A 22,677-nucleotide genomic window follows, 5' to 3' on the forward strand; every position below is an offset into this window, starting at 1 on the left:
GATTTGACCAAGACATTTGTTCAATGATTTGACCTAGTCATTTGTTCAATGATTTGACCTAGACATTTGTTCAATGATTTGACCTAGTCATTTGTTCAATAATTTACCTAGACATTTGTTCAATGATTTGACCTAGACATTTGTTCAATGAGTTGACCAAGTCATGTGTTTATGATTTGACCTAGTAATTTTTTAATGACTTGACCTTGGCATTTGTTCAATGATATGACCTAGTTGAACGTTCAATGATTTGACCTAGACATTTGTTCAATAATTTACCTAGACATTTGTTCAATGATTTGACCTAGTCATTTGTTCAATGATTTGACCTAGACATTTGTTCAATGATTTGACCTAGTCATTTGTTCAATGATTTGACCTAGACATTTGTTCAATAATTTACCTAGACATTTGTTCAATGATTTGACCTAGACATTTGTTCAATGAGTTGACCAAGTCATGTGTTTATGATTTGACCTAGTAATTTTTTAATGACTTGACCTTGTCATTTATTCAATGATATGACTAGTTACGTGTTTAATGAATTAATCTAGTCTGTTTTTTATCCGCAATTATTAATTTACACATTCAACCTACAACACATGAATTCAAACATTTTGACAAATATTCGTTCCCACATATATAGTTAAGACAGGAGCATTATTCGAATTTGACTTAGATTTTAAAAATAATACCTGTTGATGCATTTTATACGTAATATATCATTAAAAGGACATTAAAATTATGAATATAAATGACTGATGGTGATTTTGTGGTGTTTGTACTTCAGCTTTGCGACCACAGAACAAACTCACATGCACCTAGGCCGGAAACCCAACCGCTGACACAATTGTAGGTACGCAGTAGAAATCGGAACACCTCGGCCAGTATCCATCAGAATAGTGAGCATACCACACAACTAATTAAATTAAAGCAATCGAATTTTAGAAAATGTCATGCGTGATGAATGGTATATTATAGCACGACATTTTGTTAATATATACCTAAACTACCAAAAAAAGCAACCTATTCTTAAAAAAAAAAATCAATTTCCTGTTAATTCTAATAATGATAATAGTAAATGCCTGATTTCATACTTTGTAAGTTTAACAGATTACTTTGATATTTCATAATAACAATTAAAAATGTAAATTGAATTATCTTGTTTTTGTACAAAAGTGTAAAAGTGTAATTATGTTACTGTTATCATCTCATCTTGGTTGATGAATTGACTATTTATGCTAAATATCTGTTATTCACAATGCTCGACTGCCTGTAATACGCAACTAAAAACACCTACTTAACTTCTTCACCCCTCGTAAATTCGTAAGCAAAATAAAAAAAGAAAAAAGCCCTTGTTAGAAGGTAAGAAAAAATGTGAATCCCGCCAACAAGGCAAGTGCTGTATCGACTAAGTACACTCAGGAGTCGAATTAGGGACCTCCCGCTAACAGGGCGAGTGCTGTACAGAATGCATGATTACACTCGGGCCTCGAACTAGGGACATCACGCTAACAGGGCGAGTGCTGCACACACTGATTACACACGGGACTCGAACTGGGGACCTTCCGCTAACAGGGCGAGTGGTGTACCGACTTAGTACACACGGGACTCGAACTGGAGACCTTCCGCTAACAGGGCGAGTGCTGTACCGACTGAGTACACTCGGGACTCGAACTGGAGACCTTCCGCTAACAGGGCGAGTGCTGTACCAACTGAGTACACACGGGACTCGAACTGGAGACCTCCCACTAACAGGGCGAGTGGTGTACCGACTGAGTACATTCGGGACTCGAACTGGGACCCTTCCGCTAACAGGGCGAGTGTTGTACCGACAGAGTACACTCGGAACTCGAACTGGGGACCTCCTGCTAACAGGGCGAGTGCTGTACCGACTGAGTACACTCGAGATTCGAACTGGGGACCTTCGGCTAACAGGGCAAGTGCTGTACCGACAGAGTACACTCGGGATTCGAACTGGGGACCTCCCACTAACAGGGCGCGTGGTGTACCGACTGAGTACACTCGGGACTCGAACTGGAGACCTCCCACTAACAGGGCGCGTGCTGTACCGACTGAGTACACTCGGGACTCGAACTGGGGACCTTCGGCTAACAGGGCAAGTGCTGTACCGACAGAGTACACTCGGGATTCGAACTGGGGACCTCCCACTAACAGGGCGCGTGCTGTACCGACAGAGTACACTCGGGATTCGAACTGGGGACCTCCCACTAACAGGGCGCGTGCTGTACCGACTGAGTACACTCGGGACTCGAACTGGAGACCTCCCACTAACAGGGCGCGTGCTGTACCGTCTGAGTACACTCGGGACTCGAACTGGGGACCTCCCACTAACAGGGCGCGTGCTGTACCGACAGAGTACACTAGGGACTCGAACTGGAGACCTCCCACTAACAGGGCGCGTGCTGTACCGACTGAGTACACTCGGGACTCGAACTGGGGACCTCCCACTAACAGGGCGCGTGCTGTACCGACAGAGTACACTCGGGACTCGAACTGGAGACCTCCCACTAATAGGGCGCGTGCTGTTACCGACAGAGTACACTCGGGACTCGAACTGGAGACCTCCCACTAACAGGGCGCGTGCTGTACGGACTGAGTACACTCGGGACTCGAACTGGGGACCTCCCACTAACAGGGCCCGTGCTGTACCGACTGAGTACACTCGGGACTCGAACTGGGGACCTCCCACTAACAGGGCGCGTGCTGTACCGACTGAGTACACTCGGGACTCGAACTGGGGACCTCCCACTAACAGGGCGCGTGCTGTACCGACTGAGTACACACTTTATCAAGATATATACATGTGTAGGTAAAAGTATTGTGACACAATCCCATACCAAGCTAGAGTTTGTCCCCGAATTTCCTTAATAGAGAAAGAGGTGAGCTTGGTCTCGAAGAAGCCACGGGTAGGATATTGCGTACATTAAGCTCTACACTCCTGGTGTGGTACCAAATATCGAATGGTGAGAAAATGTGCATCTATAAAAAAATCGCATACTTTTAAAGCAGCAAAAAAGTGTGTCGTTTAATTATAACATTTACTAAGCTCAAATATCAAGGTCACACTTAATGGTCAGTTTAAATAAGGACTTCATAACAATAGTCTCACAGCCGTTGCTATTATTAAGGCTATTGCCTTTATTGGTGGCATTTTAATTAAATGTCTAATAATGTTGTATATCAATAATGGTTTAAGTTGTCACAACAGCCTAATATGTTGATTCTTTAATTCAATGATGGAGTTATTGACTACCTTGGAACCAGAGGAAGATGTGCCGCACATTGCGATCCTGCATTTCTTGTGCTCTCTCTTTGTTTGTGCTACAGATCGTATTCATCGTAGTGAAGATTTTAAGGATTTCTGAAATGTGACTCAGACTTGCCATGTTCGCTTGACAGTTCTTAGTTATAGAACATGCTACTCAGTAATTTGTATACACATGTATGTTTTGGCATAGAAAGCTCGATTGAACACAATGTTTATCGTCAAATAGAACGTTTTTCCAATAAAGAGAAACATAGTTTCAATACTGATTCAATATTTATTATCGCATCATTAATTATTTCTATAACACAGTCAGTTGAATACATTTATCTATGATTTTAATGAAAATGCTGTACTAACTACAACATAAACTACACACTTCCCAGAAGAATGCATACCTACAACATATTTGCAATAGAGACGTTTAGTTAATAGTGTCATGTTTCTGAACTAATAAAAAAGTAAGAAGAAATACTCATTTAAATTGCACTGTTCTTTCAAATGTTTCAAATGATGTTTGAATACATTCAATTTGGTAAAATGAAACTTCACCCTGTATGTCCATTCCGATCATGTAGGCTTTGATATGATAAATTACAGTTCTACAGTGGTTGATGAAGCCAACTAAATCAAAATATGCCAAGCTTAGTAAAAAATACAGATAACCAGAATCATTTCAATACAGATCTGAACATATGGCCCCAATATCATGGGATATCACAAAAGTCTCAATCTCATAATCAACCAATTTGACCACATTACATGAACAGTTTGAAACAATTAAAAGCGCATTCTCTCATGTGTTCCCTAAAACTTTGGTCAAGATTCCAAAGAAAAATTATTCTACAGCATAAAATGAATTTGAGTACAACTTATTAATAATATTTAATAATTACTCAGGTATATTGCTTTGCTCGAGAACAAGTTTTCTTTAAAAAATTGAGGTTTTATCAGCACATTTTAGGAGGAAATGTGCTTTAAAAAATAGTAAAAATACAATAATATGTTTTAATTCGGTAAATTGAGTTGAGACTGAGATGGAGACTTGACTTGAGTATTGTTGTGACATTGAGGCATGGTAGTTATGTTAAGCTTCCTTTGTGTTGATGTATATTTGCTCATCATATAAATGTTTACCATGATTAAACAACAACCCACAATTAAAAAGCCGAAATAATTATATCACTTTTACTGAAGTCACAATAATAATAGTAGTATAGCGTCTTTATTATCAAAATTATTAAATCGATCAATCAGTCAATCAATCGTCACCATAACCGTCAAGATAGCGATCCCCCGTGTAAGTCACAAGCAGGGGCGTCTTTTTCAGTTTCCCGAAGTGCAACTCTCGTATATAATTCCGCCTCCATATGGCGTCTTTCCTCGTCGGTTTGCAGGTTCCCGACCCCCACAGACAACGCTTCTTGACGTCATCCCAGACCAGGAACCAAGGGCAGTTGCGCTCGTCTAGCGGTACGCCGTTTGAGCACGTGATATACACGTAGCACGAGCGGCAGGATTGGTAGTCCCCGTTCGGAACGTCTTGGCAGTCCTCCGCTTTCAGACACTCGCCGGCTGAGTAGGAGAACAGAAAGTTCAAGTTACAATAAGTTGAAAAGCAAGTTAAACCATATTTTGTATTATTGGACAGGAATGAACGATTTTCCGTTAAAGGGGCATAACTGAACAAACGTGTTGGCCAAGGTTATTTGACTTGCTATTTATTGTTATATTATTGTTAATGAAACACAAGTCATATAAAATGTTGTTATTTGAAATCGATGTTATAAAAGAAAACAATTGGTATCTTTTAATATTGCTTATATCATTGCCAGGCGTCTGTTAAAGGATTCCGATCCACACATAAGCTAGATAGGTCCGTTGACCACAATGTGAAATGTTGACACCTAATGACCCCATACGCTGCTGGTATCATTTGTAAGGTTATTGCTGACTTACTACTACTATGTAAAATAATTGACTGACAGTTAAGTACATGTATACACAAAATAATTGTAGTTTGCATTCTAGCTTTTATTTTCGCCGATATTCCAATCTAAAAGGACTCGCTCATTTTTTTTGGACCAATAAATGGTTTTTCCGGTAATGCATCTGAAAACACTTATTTAACATCATTTTACGCTATGATATCAAAATTGCAGAAAAAATAATTAAAGAACGTTTAAAAAAATATAATTTGGGTTTAGCGGGGTGCGCATCCACGCCAGTTAAGTCAAGAAAGAAATAGTAAACCGACACTGTATCCACTATGCCACATCGACATAAACGTTTGACGTTTTAAAAATACATGGATAACATCACGTGATTATGTAACAACGAATCGCGCAAAGACGTTAGAAACGCTATTGAAAGTTGTGGTAATCGAAGACGTTTGTAACGCCGCATAACAGCAACGCCGCATAAACGAAAACCGACCACGTTTATGCGATGATTTTCAACGCATAAACAGGACTCTCTTATGTGGCAAAAAGGAACACTTTCGCCGCATAAAAAACAATTAAAACACATACTAGTACAATAGTGGTTGATAAAGTTTCATCAAGATCGGACTTAGTTTTTTGTGTCCATTTAACCAAGCTTTGAACTAGACTTTTAGAGACGTAAATTCTGACAAAAATTTAGTAAGATCGGTTGAAATGTGAACCAAACCAATTGATCTTTCTGCGAAAACGCAGGCGCGTAGGAAGGAAAATGACATTGGGGCCGCGGAAGGGGTGGACTGGGGAGGGGTGTCCCCTCTCGTTGAGATTTTTTTTCAAATTCAAGCATTGAAAGACTCGATTTCCAGTGAGTTCAGGTTTTATTTTTATGTTTATATCTAAACCTTTTTTCGGTTAAAATAATATTATGAGCAACAGCGACATGTTAATTATTGTGCAATCATAAATTATTAATTATTATAAACAACAGTATTTATTTACTTATAAATATTCATATTTGCGCAGTCTCACAATGTATGTTAAAAAAAAATGCGCAGTTTACCTCTTCATAGTGAAGCCACGCGTGACTTTGGAACCATTGCGAGTTGAATGCCCTGTGTTCAGTTTTTTTAGTGCCAAAAGATCTCTTTGGAAATTTTAAACTTTTAGGCTGATTTGGAACGTCCATTTTAAAGTCAAACTTTATTGTGACAGGTTTGAAATAATACATATTGCTGACTGTTTAATGACAATTCTATTTTAACGAGTAATTGCAATTATCACAATCAACTACAGTTTTTGAAACATCAAAAACGATACAAATTATTATTGTCTTCTTCCACTTACCCGTCTTTAATAATCTGCCGACTGTTTTCACGCCATTCACACGCCAATTAGCTAAATGGTCACAGGTTTAATTATGACATGGTGACCTGTTTATTCAATATCGTGTCAGACTGGTATTGATCTATATGCGCGTAGCTTTATTTAATACTATTATTAAGAAAATCGGTATCAAATATTCGCGGCCCCATTGCCGTTACTAGCCAGAATATTGGGGCCGCGGACGCGGCCCCTGCGGCCCCAGCTCCTACGCGCCTGAAACGTTTGAAATGACGATTGACCCGACTAAAGGCGTGAATACATGTTACGACAACGCACAACACCATCGTTGGGACAATCAGAAAATTGAATCGTCGTATGACGTAACATATATTCTCACCTTTTTGTCAGACTGACGGGCATATACCCTTGACAGTGCGCACATTCAACGTCATTTCCAACGTTTTTAGAATAGTTAATTGTTAACGACGGACAAACAACTGAAATCCTCACAGCTTCACATGTGCTCTTTGTGCTCAAATAAGCTAATTATTTTCTTGTCAAGAACCACTGGTAATTGTGCGAATGTGAAGGGACGGACGGACGGACATCACCATCGTTTTTGTTTAAATATTATAACTCATTTTTTTAAGCTTATAATAAATGGTTAATTAATCCTCTTTATATGGCAGAACGGCACAGTTGCGCCCCATATAAGCAATTTCTGCTTTATGTGTTGAGCGTCGCCGCATAAACGTGGTCGCCCTGTTTATGCGTTAAAAATCACCGCATAAACGAAAAAAACACAGTCACGTTTATGCGGAAATGCTGCTATGCGGCGTTACAGGCGTTATTTGAGCAGTTTTCAACATTTGCTGAAGGGGTCCATCTGTCTGTATCTTAGTTTAAACACTCATTATGATTGGCCACGCTTTAATTCGTAATACGAATTAAAAGAACGTTGAAAATCACCGCATAAATGAAAAATACGAATTAAAAGGCTAAACAGATTGTTTGATATATTATAAATTGTATTTGGATTAATTATTGCATATTCTTTTTTTACACCAAAAACACAACAAAAAATATCATATGAAAGTAATCACACATAATTTGTAGATCGGATAAATTATAATATAATAGTCATCGATAGAATGACTTTACCATTTTATGACAATTTTATTAATTATTATCCATTCGCTTCATCGATAAAGTGACATTTCCAATTTATGACAATTTTATAAAGTACTATTCAATCGCTCCATCGATAGAGTGACTTACCGTTTTATGACAATTTTATAAAGTACAAATGTATTATTCATTCGCTTCGACGATAGAGCGACTTTACCAACTATGACAATTTTATAAAGTATTATTCATTCGCTTCAACGATAGAGCGACTTTACCAACTATGACAATTTTATAAAGTATTATCCATTCGCTTCAACGATAGAGCGACTTTACCAACTATGACAATTTTATAAAGTATTATTCATTCGCTTCAACGATAGAGCGACTTTACCAACTATGACAATTTTATAAAGTATTATCCATTCGCTTCAACGATAGAGCGACTTTACCAACTATGACAATTTTATAAAGTATTATCCATTCGCTTCATCGATAGAGTGACTTTACCGTTGTTCAAATATATGATAAAGAACCTATGCTTACGTTCAGGTTCCCTTTGTTTAGTGTACAGCTTGCAGTAGGTTGGGTACCAATCACAGCTCTTCCGGTCATCATTCCAGAAGAGCCCCCCAAACCACGAGCACGGGCGCGAAGGGTAGATGGCGCCGTTGGAGCACGTGGTGAAGAAGTTGCATCCCGTGCACGAGGGATAGTCGCCATTTGCGACGCCGCGGCACGATGACACGCATGCTGGAATGAGAGAACAGGTTGATATGGAGATATTCACAGCAGGGTTATGTTTGTCGAGAACTCAAATCATGTCCGTAAATGTATCAAGAAGACACTGATAGATCCATAAAAAGCTCATTGTCTTCCATAGTTATAAACACTTTATAATCATACCACCAAATGGAGTAAGTAAAACTATGTGTTTGCCTTTCCGGTGCTAAACGGATCAATGCTATACATGGAATACACTGATTTGACCAAAATAAATCACATCTGTTAGTTTGAACTTTTCTTTTATTTTACAACGACTGTGGAAACGGGCGATCCCAATATCTCAACTTGATCACTTAATGCTCACGTGAACTTAACTTAAACCGGGCGATCGCAATATCTCGACTCGAACACATCTTCCTGATGCTCACGTGAACATAACTTATAACGGACGATCGCAATATCTCGACTCGAACACTTCTTCCTGATGCTCACGTGAACTTAACTTATAACGGACGATCGCAATATCTCGACTAGAACACTTCTTCCTGATGCTCACGTGAACTTAACTTATAACGGACGATCGCAACATCTCGACTCGAACACTTCTTCCTGATGCTCACGTGAATTTAACTTATAACGGACGATCGCAACATCTCGACTCGAACACTTCTTCCTGATGCTCACGTGAACTTAACTTAAACCGGGCGATCGCAATATCTCGACTCGAACACTTCTTCCTGATGCTCACGTGAACTTAACTTATAACGGACGATCGCAATATCTCGACTAGAACACTTCTTCCTGATGCTCACGTGAACTTAACTTATAACGGACGATCGCAATATCTCGACTAGAACACTTCTTCCTGATGCTCACGTGAACTTAACTTATAACGGACGATCGCAATATCTCGACTCGAACACTTCTTCCTGATGCTCACGTGAATTTAACTTATAACGGACGATCGCAATATCTCGACTCGAACACTCCTTCCTGATGCTCACGTGAACTTAACTTATAACGGACGATCGCAACATCTCGACTTGAACACTTCTTCCTAATGCTCCCGTGAACTTAACTTATAACGGACGATCGCAATATCTCGACTCGAACACTTCTTCCTGATGCTCACATGAACTTAACTTATAACGGACGATCGCAATATCTCGACTCGAACACTTCTTCGTGATGCTCCCGTGAGCTTAACTTATAACGGGCGATCACAATATCTCAAATTTAAGGTTCAGACCTGAGTCTCGTGAGCGAGACACCACCTCATCAAAAAACATAGGGATGTGATTATGCCAGTACTGCCTTAATGTTTGTGTATTGATTTAAACTCTGGATTAAAAAAATAAATGAGAAAAAAACACTTTTTATCATGAACCTTTTTGGCAAGTTTTGCATGGTTAAAATACAGCACGGACAAGATTCACGAAAAATAACCATATAGCAATATAGAATGGAATACCGGTCGGGACATGCCAGGTGCTATATTACAATCTTTTTTGTTATAAATAAACTGATACTAGATAGGAAACTGACATCGTGTAGGTTTTGTGTTTATTTGATGGGTAGCATCTGTACGAGTGTAAGTGTAATGATTAAGTATTATTAAATAAAAACAATTGAAGTAAAATTTACCAAATTACAGTTCTCAATTCACAAATCTCGATCAGCCTTTGTCCAGAAAGCTCATTAAGGTGTCTGCATGTGATTGTTTTATACAGAAAAGATATTCTATTTCAAATAAAACGATAGGAAAATAAAAATAAGGCTTTCCATAAAATAATAAACAATAAGTCGATTCACATTTTTTACCAAAGATTTTCCAAAAATAATACTTTATGACACGTATTTGTTCATCCAACCAATTCGTCTGTGGCAGTTATTTGGGAGGACATTTATGCTAGAAAGTGAAGGTAGTGCGAATGTTATACTGTTCTTCATTACATCCATCACGCTATTGAACTATTTTAGAAATTGTCAAACATATCTTGTCAAAATAAGCTTTTTTATGACAATGGAATGTGATTAATATAAATAAAATATCAAATTTCAACGCCCCCTATTTGCTGATGGTTTTTTTCTTGTCTAATGTCAATTTTGTGATAAATAAACGCAATACAAATCACGGAGGCTTTTGTCTGTCTTGGAACAATTTTCTAGGTCTAATCTCATAGGCACTCCTCGAAATCACTAATTCAACAGGAACTTGAATCTCGTAGAATGTTTCTTCTTATTTTATGGATTCTTGTAAAAAGCACATATTCAGATATCAAGTTAAATTTAAATATATTATGCGCAGTTGTTAGCGTTTAGATATTTTTAATCGACAGCGAATTTTATAGGTTGTTTTAATTGTATTGTTTTAGATTAATTATTTCCACTAATTAACACTAATCTCCATAACACGGTTGTTTTTGTTTATGTTCAGTTTTATTTTAGGCAAATATGAAAAAACAACAACTTTTATTTAGATTGTAATTTGAAATGAATTTTGTTAGACACATATTGATCGGCTGTCATAAAATTCCGGGTCTTTTTTTCTCGAATGGTATGTTTCCCCGGTACATGTTTTTTCATTACAGAGGTAGCTGACATTCTATTAATAGTTAGTGTTTTTCATTTGCTATTTTCAACGATTAAGTCACTCGGCAGGGCAAAGTCCGGACGCCGGCTTATCATTTAGAAGACCCCCCCCCCCCAAAAAAAAAAAAAAAAAACAACAAAAAGAAACAACAAAAACATTCTAACTTTCTTAGTGTTCAGTGAGAAATGCCGTTCAACTTAACATGTTGATAAGTGAACATAGCATAACAAGGTTAGCGCATGATAGTATGTAGACCAGTAGGTAAGATAACATGAAGTGAATTTTTAATGATTAAGAAGGACTCGTTCGCTACGCCCACTCCGCCCATTCTTAATCATTAAAAATTCACTTTATGCCATCTGACTATTACTTTCATTGACTTAAAAATGAGGATTGTATTCTAAAGGTTCTCTGCCAAGGTTTACATAATTATTATTTTGTATAATTACAATTTTTTTATAACTTTCATAACATTCTATTTTATAAATATTATGTTTAAGTTTAGATACGTGACATGTTTACATATATAACTACATGTATTACGACGATGTACTCTTGATTAAGTCGAATAAACTGTCTGTTCTGTCTGTTCTGTTCTAAATGCGTGTTGTGTCTTTTTAAGAATCGAAACTTGAAGCAGTTGAACAGTGAACACCAAACGGACGGACGGACGAAAACAAAAAGCGGAAGGAGAGACAACAATGGCCAAGGAATATGTCTTCATTATGTGGAAGGAGATCAATTTAGGTATTTAAAACTGACGAACTGACTACGAGTGTTGTAATGTTATTAATTACTGTGGTATTTTTATCACGCCCTAATAAGATTAATTGATTATGCTTTAAAGAAAATTTGATTGTTCTGGTGCAAAATTATGAAATTATACTTTGTCAATATTTATCAAAATTATAATCATTATTACTGCATTGTTTATGACCATTACCATGCATTTTTTCACGACACGCGATTAAGAGGGGAATAGACAAACAATAGAGACTAAGACTAAATAGTTCAGCGTAAAGTAAGCAGCGCTCGTCTGGATCACGGGGAACCAAATATCATTAAAGGACACCAGAATACCCAAGACAGGTGACCTGGCGGGACACAATAATTGTTAGAACAAAATAAGATAGGAACTGAAGGTTACTTTCAAAAATACATCTGTATAACTGTTATAGACATTTTCAAAACTAAACTAAATAATTGAAGACCTTTTCGAAATCATTCAAGTGTCAAGTTCTTGATAAAACTTGAAAAAGCCTGTTAGAATTTAGTGGAAAACAAAGCCTTATTGGCAATTTTCGGACACCTGACTTTAGGGAGGGACACTTGATTTCAATTATTTCCGTCAGGATCACTCTTGAGGATGAAGATTGCTTGCAGGCTTAAGTATGAATATATCATTATTGTATTCAGAAAAGGCAACATATGTATATCGTTATCGTTAATGTGATATAAATTAAATTAAAACCAATTTAACTAAATCATATTATGCAAATATGTCTTACGCATGTCCTTCGGTTGAAAGAAGGCAGGCTTTGGAACAACAAATCGTAACATCTCTAGAAGGTTTGAGACCTGAAAGGGAATAACATTTTTTTTCACAAGACATCATATACGGTTGACATAATATAACTGTATATAACTGTATATTAATTAAGAAGATAGCATATGAAATAGACATATTAAGTTAACAACATATACCATTACATAACAGTTAAGAGAACAGTAGAAAGAATGGCACGGCATTTTCATAAACAAAACAACTTAAAACTCGTACCATAAGACAATTACGGCGTCCCATAGTAAAATGGTGTTAATAAGAATACTGTTATATTTGACATTTATTGAAGACGAAAAACATGTTTGTTTGATTGCAGTCTTTTCATGAGAAATATACACTATAGTGATATTTATAACAATGACAATGGCTTGAATGCTTATGAAAGACTTGTTCATTTAACGTCAAATTATCCACGTAGACTGGCTAGATTCCTAGTTCGTGCCTTTATGATTAGAAGAAATACTATGTAACTATAGATTAAAAAAAAACCACACTATTACTCATGTTAGACTAGTATCATGTTAAAACACTGAAATTCTAAGTACCTTTGCTACACCTGTGATTTCCAAAAATTAATATATGTCTATTTTACATTAATATGCATCTTTAATCTGAATTATTGTAAACTTTCTGATTGTTGACATATAGGCCCATGGGGCCGGGTGTTATCCGCTTGATTTGTGTATTCTGAGAATTTGTACTTTGTATATACAAAAGTCACAATAACAAACAATTTACTAACTTACGTACTTACTTATAGCGGATAACTCTGCGTTTCAGTGTTAGATCGATTGTTAGATCGTTATTTCACCGAGAGGGCACCAAGAGGTATATTTAACGAGTGGCGAAACCACGGAGCAAATATTTATGTTTTGGTGTTCATGAGGTGAACATATTGCGATCTTACATTGAACAAACAATTTTATTTTTATTTCATTCATGAAAAGGGTTTAAAATGACTGTTAAATTTGGAAGTGAGAGCGGGTAATATTTCAACAGTTATTTCACTGATAAATCTCTATAAATCCCCTGAAATCATATGATACAAGTGAAAGTTAGAGAAAATGCGTGGAAAAAGTTGATTGAAAATATCATTTCAGAGGACAACATTTCACCCACCATTTATTATGATAAACAAAAAACAATATTCCCAGAGTATGAACTTTGTAAAAAAGGAGTAAATAAGAGCAGGTTAATATTCACACAAGGTTGGGTTAGGGTTACATCCTTTTCAAAAATAGGTAGGGTTGGTAGGCTTTTTATTTTTTTACTTATTTTATTGGGCTTTATATAAGAATGTCATTTTTATCATTGGAGAATGGTGTTAAAGTAATCTTCTGTATAGCATTCAAGGTTTTAAACTACATATTGAAAAGCATTTTTTGTTTTAATTTTTAATTTTTTTAAACTGACTATAAACATGGAAGGGTCGGCGCCTATTTCGTAGGTAGGGTCAGGTTACCCGAACAAAATGTGTTTTTTTTAGGCCTAACAAAGTGTTCTTAAATTATATGTCATGTTTGACAATGTAGGTTGACAGAATATAATTAAATGCATGTTAAATAATAATCAATTTATGTTAATATTCATTTTAAATATTAACGTATATCATGCAGCATTTGCCTTCGACCCAAAAGTAAGTTTTGGCATCATTTTGTGTTTTCCACTCCAGATATACAACTTTGTATTATAAATTAAAAGCAACTACTTAAAAATTTAACTCGATTTGAAATGAAGATTTTTTCCCAAAAGTTTAGGCTGTCAATTTGCGCACGACCGAGAAGCGTTTTTACTTTTTTTGTTGCAACACCTGGTCGTTACCTTTATAGCTTCTGTCTTGTTTTAACCACAAAGAGAACACTCGTGATTTATATATAATAAGCCTGCTGTACTTATGTGCTCAGGTACTGGGACTCGGGAATTGCACTTATGTGCTCAGATACTGGGACTCGGGAATTGTACTTATGTGCTCAGGTACTGGGACTCGGGAATTGCACTTATGTGCTCAGGTACTGGGACTCGGGAATTGCACTTGTGTGCTCAGGTACTGGACTCGGGAACTCGGGAATTGCACTTGTGTGCTCAGGTACTGGGACTCGGGAATTGCACTTATGTGCTCAGGTACTGGGACTCGGGAATTGCACTTATGTGCTCAGGTACTGGGACTCGGGAATTGCACTTATGTGCTCAGGTACTGGGACTCGGGAATTGCACTTATGTGCTCAGGTACTGGGACTCGGGAATTGCACTTATGTGCTCAGGTACTGGGACTCGGGAATTGCACTTGTGTGCTCAGGTACTGGGACTCGGGAATTGCACTTGTGTGCTCAGGTACTGGGACTCGGGAATTGCACTTATGTGCTCAGGTACTGGGACTCGGGAATTGCACTTGTGTGCTCAGGTACTGGGACTCGGGAATTGCACTTGTGTGCTCAGGTACTGGGACTCGGGAATTGCACTTATGTGCTCAGGTACTGGGACTCGGGAATTGCACTTATGTGCTCAGGTACTGGGACTCGGGAATTGTACTTATGTGCTCAGGTACTGGGACTCGGGAATTGCACTTATGTGCTCAGGTACTGGGACTCGGGAATTGCACTTATGTGCTCAGGTACTGGGACTCGGGAATTGCACTTGTGTTCTCAGGTACTGGACTCGGGAATTGCACTTGTGTTCTCAGGTACTGGGACTCGGGAATTGCACTTGTGTGCTCAGGTACTGGGACTCGGGAATTGCACTTGTGTGCTCAGGTACTGGGACTCGGGAATTGCACTTGTGTGCTCAGGTACTGGGACTCGGGAATTGCACTTATGTGCTCAGGTACTGGGACTCGGGAATTGCACTTATGTGCTCAGGTACTGGGACTCGGGAATTGCACTTGTGTTCTCAGGTACTGGACTCGGGAATTGCACTTGTGTTCTCATGTACTGGGACTCGGGAATTGCACTTATGTGCTCAGGTACTGGGACTCGGGAATTGCACTTCTGTGCTCAGGTACTGGGACTCGGGAATTGCACTTGTGTGCTCAGGTACTGGGACTCGGGAATTGCACTTGTGTGCTCAGGTACTGGGACTCGGGAATTGCACTTGTGTGCTCAGGTACTGGGACTCGGGAATTGCACTTATGTGCTCAGGTACTGGGACTCGGGAATTGCACTTATGTGCTCAGGTACTGGGACTCGGGAATTGCACTTATGTGCTCAGGTACTGGGACTCGGGAATTGCACTTGTGTGCTCAGATACTGGGACTCGGGAATTGCACTTGTGTGCTCAGGTACTGGGACTCGGGAATTGCACTTATGTGCTCAGGTACTGGGACTCGGGAATTGCACTTATGTGCTCAGGTACTGGGACTCGAGAATTGCACTTATGTGCTCAGGTACTGGGACTCGGGAATTGCACTTGTGTGCTCAGGTACTGGGACTCGGGAATTGCACTTGTGTGCTCAGGTACTGGGACTCGGGAATTGCACTTGTGTGCTCAGGTACTGGGACTCGGGAATTGCACTTGTGTGCTCAGGTACTGGGACTCGGGAATTGCACTTATGTGCTCAGGTACTGGGACTCGGGAATTGCACTTATGTGCTCAGGTACTGGGACTCGGGAATTGCACTTATGTGCTCAGGTACTGGGACTCGGGAATTGCACTTGTGTGCTCATGTACTGGGACTCGGGAATTGCACTTATGTGCTCAGGTACTGGGACTCGGGAAATGCACTTATGTGCTCAGATACTGGGACTCGGGCTTCAATATCGTAAAAAAATGAGACTGCTTGTTCAGTGTGGGTATACCACGTGAACAATTACGTCACAATTGCTACGTAGGAAGGCCACATTTGGCTTCGAATGGAGACTTATAACAAAGATAACTTTTCTTTTTCTACACCGTTCAAATGAAACAAAGGGCAATCTATGCCGTTGTTACCACAGCCTGGCACAGGGCGCTTATTAAACTGTACATAAAGGAGCAATAAATGTGACGTCAAATTTGTACGACGACGGCAAAATTGACACAACACAATACTGTTTTTGTTTTATTCTTTCTTTACGGGAATCGAATTAAAAATGATTTCGGCTTTCGTGCGGAAAATCGTCTGTCTTTCTTGGAGCTGTTCTTTTGGAGAACATTCAAACATTTAGAATCGCCGCTGCAGACGACCAATAAATTTGCATAACTCGTGAAAAAAACAATAAAATAGCGGACATTTACATGGAAGCAATAGGAAGAAGAAATATGATGGGACCCTGCCATGGCGGCGACTCATGGTTTTGGACATGGATGATAAATTCAAACTTAACGCTCAATTCATTCGCCAAGCACCGTTATCGCATAATTCTGTAACCATGATAACGTCCAGATTGTTCGATCGCGATGACAAAAAAAGTAACAAATAGAACAAGCGTCACTGTACTCTCTTCGTCTAAACGTCAATGATCTCAATACTCTGTGCAAATGACGTAAACTAATTTGAATTCTATGACTTTTCCTCAACGGTTACAATATTAACATAAGAAAGGCCTTCCTAAAAGTAATCTGATATCAAACTGTCCCTGTCATTGTCCATATTGTTCACTCTTGCTGTGTACAAATGGCGTTTTAATACCAGGGGTGCTAACTGTAATATTACAATAAAGCGGGAAAGATGAAACGAGTGTCTTAATTGAAAACACTTTAAGTCGTGGCTACACGTTACAAGTCGTGGCCACAATTTAAGTTACTAAGTTGTGGTCACAAGTTACAGAGTTGTGGCCGCGATTTAATAAGCTGTGGCCTCAAGTTACTTAGTTGTGTCTACAACTTACTAAGTTGTGGCCACAATATAAATAAAGTGCCGCGGATGTCACCTCTGTGTCACCGTACAGATCTAATTGATTATACGGTTGTTTGCGTGCATTTAATAATTATTGATAGCAGCATTTATTTCGAACCTAATTCCTTTTTGTGTTATTAAAACATATTATCGCACTACGAAACTTATAGCGCACATAAGTTTTGTAAGCGTCCTAATGCAGAGAAAAAAATCTAAATTTGTGACGCAAATAGGTCTGTAAGGGTGGAATTGGTGCCGCTAAAATGGCTGATTAATCGTCAAAGGAAGTATAGGACCGGGATGACAGAATGGGGTTGGTTGTGCTTCACCTTTTAAGTTACCATAAAACTGTGTGATTTTGATAAACTATTATTTCTGTTAAATTGTTTTTGATTGCACAACACATATGACCTTCAAAATTGAATTGAAACCATGGAGGAATTATTCGCATCCCCTTCAATATCTGTTAAAAACGTGTGGTCGTTTATCTAAACGTTCCGAAAATCAGCCTATAAGAAAGATCATTTCGCATTTCAAAAGTTCTCTAGAGGTATAAACAAGCTATACGAATGTTTTTCCTTAAACAAATAGCTTTAAATATCCGTTTTAGTATTTTTTTTCACAACATGTGTGGTCGTCTGCATCGCTGAAAAATGTTCTCAAAAAGTGGCAGACAATATACCGCATGAACGTAGAAATCAAGTGGCATATGGGTAGGCTGTGTTGTTGTTTTTAATTGAATTACCATTAAGAAAGAAAATATCTTAAGCAAGCGCTTTTGTGTCATCTTAACCTAGGTCGTTCACATTTTTTTTTCTGAATGCGCTCTTTACTTTTTGTCTATTTTCCCGCCAGATCCAGCCATAATTTAGTCAACATAATATGTTGCCTTTAAAATCGCATAAAACCTTTTCACGTTGCAAATTTGGAAAATTTGGATAAGATAATAGAACAGCAATACCATTTTCAGTGGTATGCTTTACATAATTATATGTGTATGGTTTTGTAGCCATGTTGCCACTACTTATAAAACACTCCTCGTACGTGTATATGACATACAAAACTACTACGTTCGCCTTTCCATAAAGTGACACTCTTATTCAAAATCAATAATTTTTGAGTGATGCACCCTCAAATACTTACTAAATAATGCACTTATGGAAAATATAAATTACTATTATCATTATTATAGCCGTGTATTTAATAGCTGTAAACTCAAAAATATTAAATGATTGGTGAATGCTAAAATATTTACTATGATCTACTATCGTTTCATAAGGTAGAAATACCGTCTTGTCTGAACTTTTATTTCAAATCAAACTCGGTAATCTTCATAAGAACCATTGTTTTCGACATTTATATAGCCTTTTTGATAAATTAAAACAACTGTTTTAATTGTGGTAAATAATTTTGGGAGTATGAGTGCATCTTTAACTTGCGCTCTCCCTTCCTCCGTTTGGACATGGTTTGGGACTTTCATATACGCCCAACTTTATGGGACTATAACCTTATACATATCCAATTATGTAATCATACCATACATTTTGGCAATGTCCTTTCTAATCCAATACGCAGTTAGTGTTTCTTGTCCCGTAAATGAACTCCGTTTGTGAAAGCGCAAATAAAAAACCCTGTATGTTCCGATATTGACCCGAACAGGTGATTTCTATTGTAAAAATAATTTTCAAAGAAATATGTAAACTTAAGGTAGTTTTCTTCCATAATTCACACGTTATTAATTAGGTGAAATGGATTAAAGTTATTAATGACAACATCTACAATGCAAATATAACTATAACTTACCACATAATAAAATTATTAATTCAAGTTAATTTGTTAATACAGAAATTCATCATTTTAATGTCTTTTCATATGAAGAGCGATGTAATGATTACGACTTAATAAGTTCGAGAATTTTGAATTGTTTTGTCAAATTTGATGTTTTTCTACAAATCCGGTGTATTCAGGAATTCATACTGCACAATAAAACACTGACTTGTTGAATAATGGGTTTATTATAAAACGGTGTCATTAAGCACACAACGCAGTCAAATTAACGTTAATTGATCTGTTCTAAATGCGTTCAAACAATGACGACTTTCATCTTCAAAAGTCTGCATTCGACCAATCTGATGACGACTCCTGACGATCGAAATGTCCTCTTGGACTAAATGCCTTGGGAAGCAAGGACAAAGAAAGACCCGCCAACATCACATATAGAAAGTTCGAAAAAAATGATTTCAACATTAAAGTTTAGACAAAACACCATTGACTTCAAAACGCCATTTTTAAGATTTTTTCATTAAATACCACGGCCGTCGAAAACTCGGTGAGACCTTTCACAAAGACCATGGACATCTAACGACCGACTACACTTGGATGATATACAAAATACATCGAAGTGTCCGCCTTAACCTAGACAAATGCTTAGTGCGTCAACATGTCACCAAGACCTCGACGTCGAAAAGATCCGCCAAAACCTTTACAACAGACCATAGTCATTTACGAAGAAAGGTCCGCTCAACTTAAATAAAACGAAAAAAAACACGAAAGTCGAAAAGCTCTTCAGAGCATTGTTAAGAGTCCAGAAATGTCCGGCAAAATTTTGTTACAATGTGCGTCTAATGGTCCGCTAAAACTTTCATAAATATTACGAAATACAACCAAACATTTGACAGAAGACCACTGCCGTTGAAATGTCGATAAAAGCCTTTGCACAGGACTAGGAACGTCTATGACAAAAAGTACGGACGTCGAAAGGTACACAGCAACTTTAACCATAGTCATGTCGAATGGTCTGCCAGCACTTGTTCAAATAACTCCAAAGCTCCGTCCATTCCTTAACAAAGACTAAGAACATCGAACGTTCCTCCAAAACTTTGATTAGAGACTTATCAAATGCTATAGTTCACCGTGAACTAATAAAAACACAACTGAACTTAAACAAATCTCACCTACCGTATGCTGGGGAAAGAAAACTTGGGCCAGCAAAATCCCGACGAAGATACAACTTGGTGATTTCATCTTATATCTTGTCAGTCTGGATCACGAGAATCAAGCGTGTTGTCTGTAGTAATGACGACTGGTAACTGACAGTTGGCATCTTGTGTCCTTACCACAGCTGCATTTCCCTGAAATCGTAATGGCGTATATATTTCGATATTTTTTTATTATAGGACTCTTATATGTTAAAAATAACTTATGCATTCCCTTACGCGTAAATAAATGCACATACCTGACCCGATACCTTATAGAGATATACTGGTCATTTGGAGCGGTCTTCTGCTTCTTGCCCCTTGTTCCGTTTATAAAGCAAACTTAGTCAAAAACTACTTGAATCAATTACTGAAAACTTGGAACTTAGACAGACAGAAATATGTAGCTGTGCACCCTGCAAGAATTGTAACTCTGGCGTACTTTATTTCAGAGTCATCTGCCCTTGTCCATTTTTTTATAAGTTTGCAGGGTGCTCAGCTTCACATAGCTATACATTTATGAACCAAGTTAACCAAGTTTCAAACAACTGCTTCAAACACTTTTTGAGCATCTTCAATTCTCAACTACAATTAAGTTACAATGGAATGAATATTTGCAGTTTTGCCACGTAAGTGTGAACTCAGACTTGAGATTGCTTGTAATCATGGTCCCTGGCCACTGAGGAGGGTTCCAAAACAATCTTATATTGGCCTAGCTAAAAAACTACTCTTGAGGTAGGTCTCGAAAACTGATCTTGTAAAGGTCCAGTTCATCCTGTTTTCGAATGTGTGCCGAAACTTTTCCATCCGATCTTAACAAAATCTCATGAATATAGATGAATAACAAATGATTTTTCCGTAACAATTCAAAGTTTAAACATATATTAAGGTTAATTCCATGTTAGATAATATCAAGAGTATTCCATAATCTACTGACCGTTGCATTGAACTTTTATTCCTATGGAAACACAGAATTAATAAAGTCCAGCACGAAGGAAAACAGTTGCACACGACTCCGATTATCCTTGGTCACTAACACCGAACTGTTTCAGCAGCCGTGAATAAATGATGTAGCATTTCAGTCGTAATAGATATCCATCATATATAACAAATTAATATAAAACAAATGTATTTTATAGCCATTCATCAATGGATTTCAACCGTTATTATGTATAATACTGCAATATTAAGCCAGCGCGTGCTTTCTTTCGAAGATCGCGATAAACTGATTAAACTTTATGAAAGTTTGTCTGAAATAAATTTAATGGCAATGTCTTTTTATTAACGGCTGAATCACTTTATCAGTCGGTTTGTTTTAAACATCGCACAGTGCACTAAGAATGTCTTGTCTGTACTTGAAACAAAGCAGGATAAATATTTGAGCGTGTCTTTTGCGCATTTATCATATGTGACATGTGGGTATGGTGTTTTCCACCAAAAATGTGACTAAAAGCAAAAATATAATCGAAAGAGAATGACTTGTGCGGAAGATGACCAAATATAGCGTGTGTGTTTTCCCCATTGCATTCTGATATTTAGTCAGCTTTTAACGAAAACCGGGTTTTTAGCATGACGATCTCCGCGGGCGTCCGGACGGTCGAGCATCAACAGGTGGTTTCCACTCAATAACTTTAATGGGTATGGTGTTGTATATTGATGGAATTGGTATGAAGCAAGCTAACCTAGAGACGTACCCTGGGATGGTAATGGGGTTATGTTGAGCCAAGTCACATGTTATAAAAATAGTGAAAAACGATTTGCTATCAATAATGTGAGTTAATAGGAGAAAAGCATGGTGATTAAACTTGGATGGTGGTAAGCTTACGCGGAGAAGTACCTTGGAATTGTATTTGGGTCAACGTAAAAGTCACTGCATGTATGTTACTAAACAGAAAAATGGTTTCTGCTCCGCATAGCTTTACAAATATAGGAGTGACGTATAGGGATAAAACATAGCATGTAGCAACTCAATATGGAGACATGTCTTGTGATTGCATCTGGGGTATGTGGGGTCAAGGTCATTGTTACAAAGACAAAGAACTTAGTAACTTTAGTTAGGAGTGACGGTGTGGGGTAACGGTCAAGGTCAAGGTCAATGTTACAAAATTAAGAACAATATATCCGCTCGATACATTTCGTTAGGAGTGACGTTATGTGATTAAACTGGGCATGAAGTAAGCACTTGTGGCACCCTACCGTGGGTTTTCATTTGGGGTTTGTGAGTTCAAGGATAGATTTTTCCGCCCAATGATTTTGTAAGAATTGACATATTATGAAGATTGTGTGTGTAGCAATCTGATGTAGATATGTACCATAGGTGTTTATTGGG

General features: G+C 37.9%; 1 protein-coding gene across 1 annotated transcript; it reads right to left on the bottom strand.

Moving 5' to 3' along the window:
* Window positions 1-3,579: 3,579 nt before the first annotated feature.
* LOC128236047 (uncharacterized) lies at window positions 3,580-21,543 on the bottom strand. The gene is made up of 5 exons (XM_052950869.1): window positions 21,286-21,543; window positions 20,332-20,504; window positions 12,508-12,577; window positions 8,227-8,433; window positions 3,580-4,864 (listed from the first exon to the last, which is right to left on the bottom strand). The coding sequence occupies exons 2-5, from the start codon at window positions 20,395-20,397 to the stop codon at window positions 4,551-4,553; spliced, it is 657 nt and encodes a 218-aa protein (XP_052806829.1). The 5' UTR covers window positions 20,398-20,504; window positions 21,286-21,543; the 3' UTR covers window positions 3,580-4,550.
* Between the last annotated feature and the right edge of the window lie 1,134 nt (window positions 21,544-22,677).

Source organism: Mya arenaria, chromosome 5, assembly GCF_026914265.1.
Source record: "Mya arenaria isolate MELC-2E11 chromosome 5, ASM2691426v1".
In the NCBI taxonomy this organism is placed as follows: Eukaryota; Metazoa; Mollusca; class Bivalvia; order Myida; family Myidae; genus Mya; species Mya arenaria.

Bases quoted from the DNA above. Each gene is read 5' to 3' on its own strand.
- LOC128236047 (XM_052950869.1), bottom strand. From the start codon at position 20,397: ATGAAATCACCAAGTTGTATCTTCGTCGGGATTTTGCTGGCCCAAGTT. The intron at 12,578-20,331 runs GTAGGTGAGATT...ATTCCCTTTCAG, and splicing joins TTTTCTTTCCCCAGCATACG to GTCTCAAACCTTCTAGAGAT. The intron at 4,865-8,226 runs GTAAGCATAGGT...TCTCCTACTCAG, and splicing joins TAAACAAAGGGAACCTGAAC to CCGGCGAGTGTCTGAAAGCG.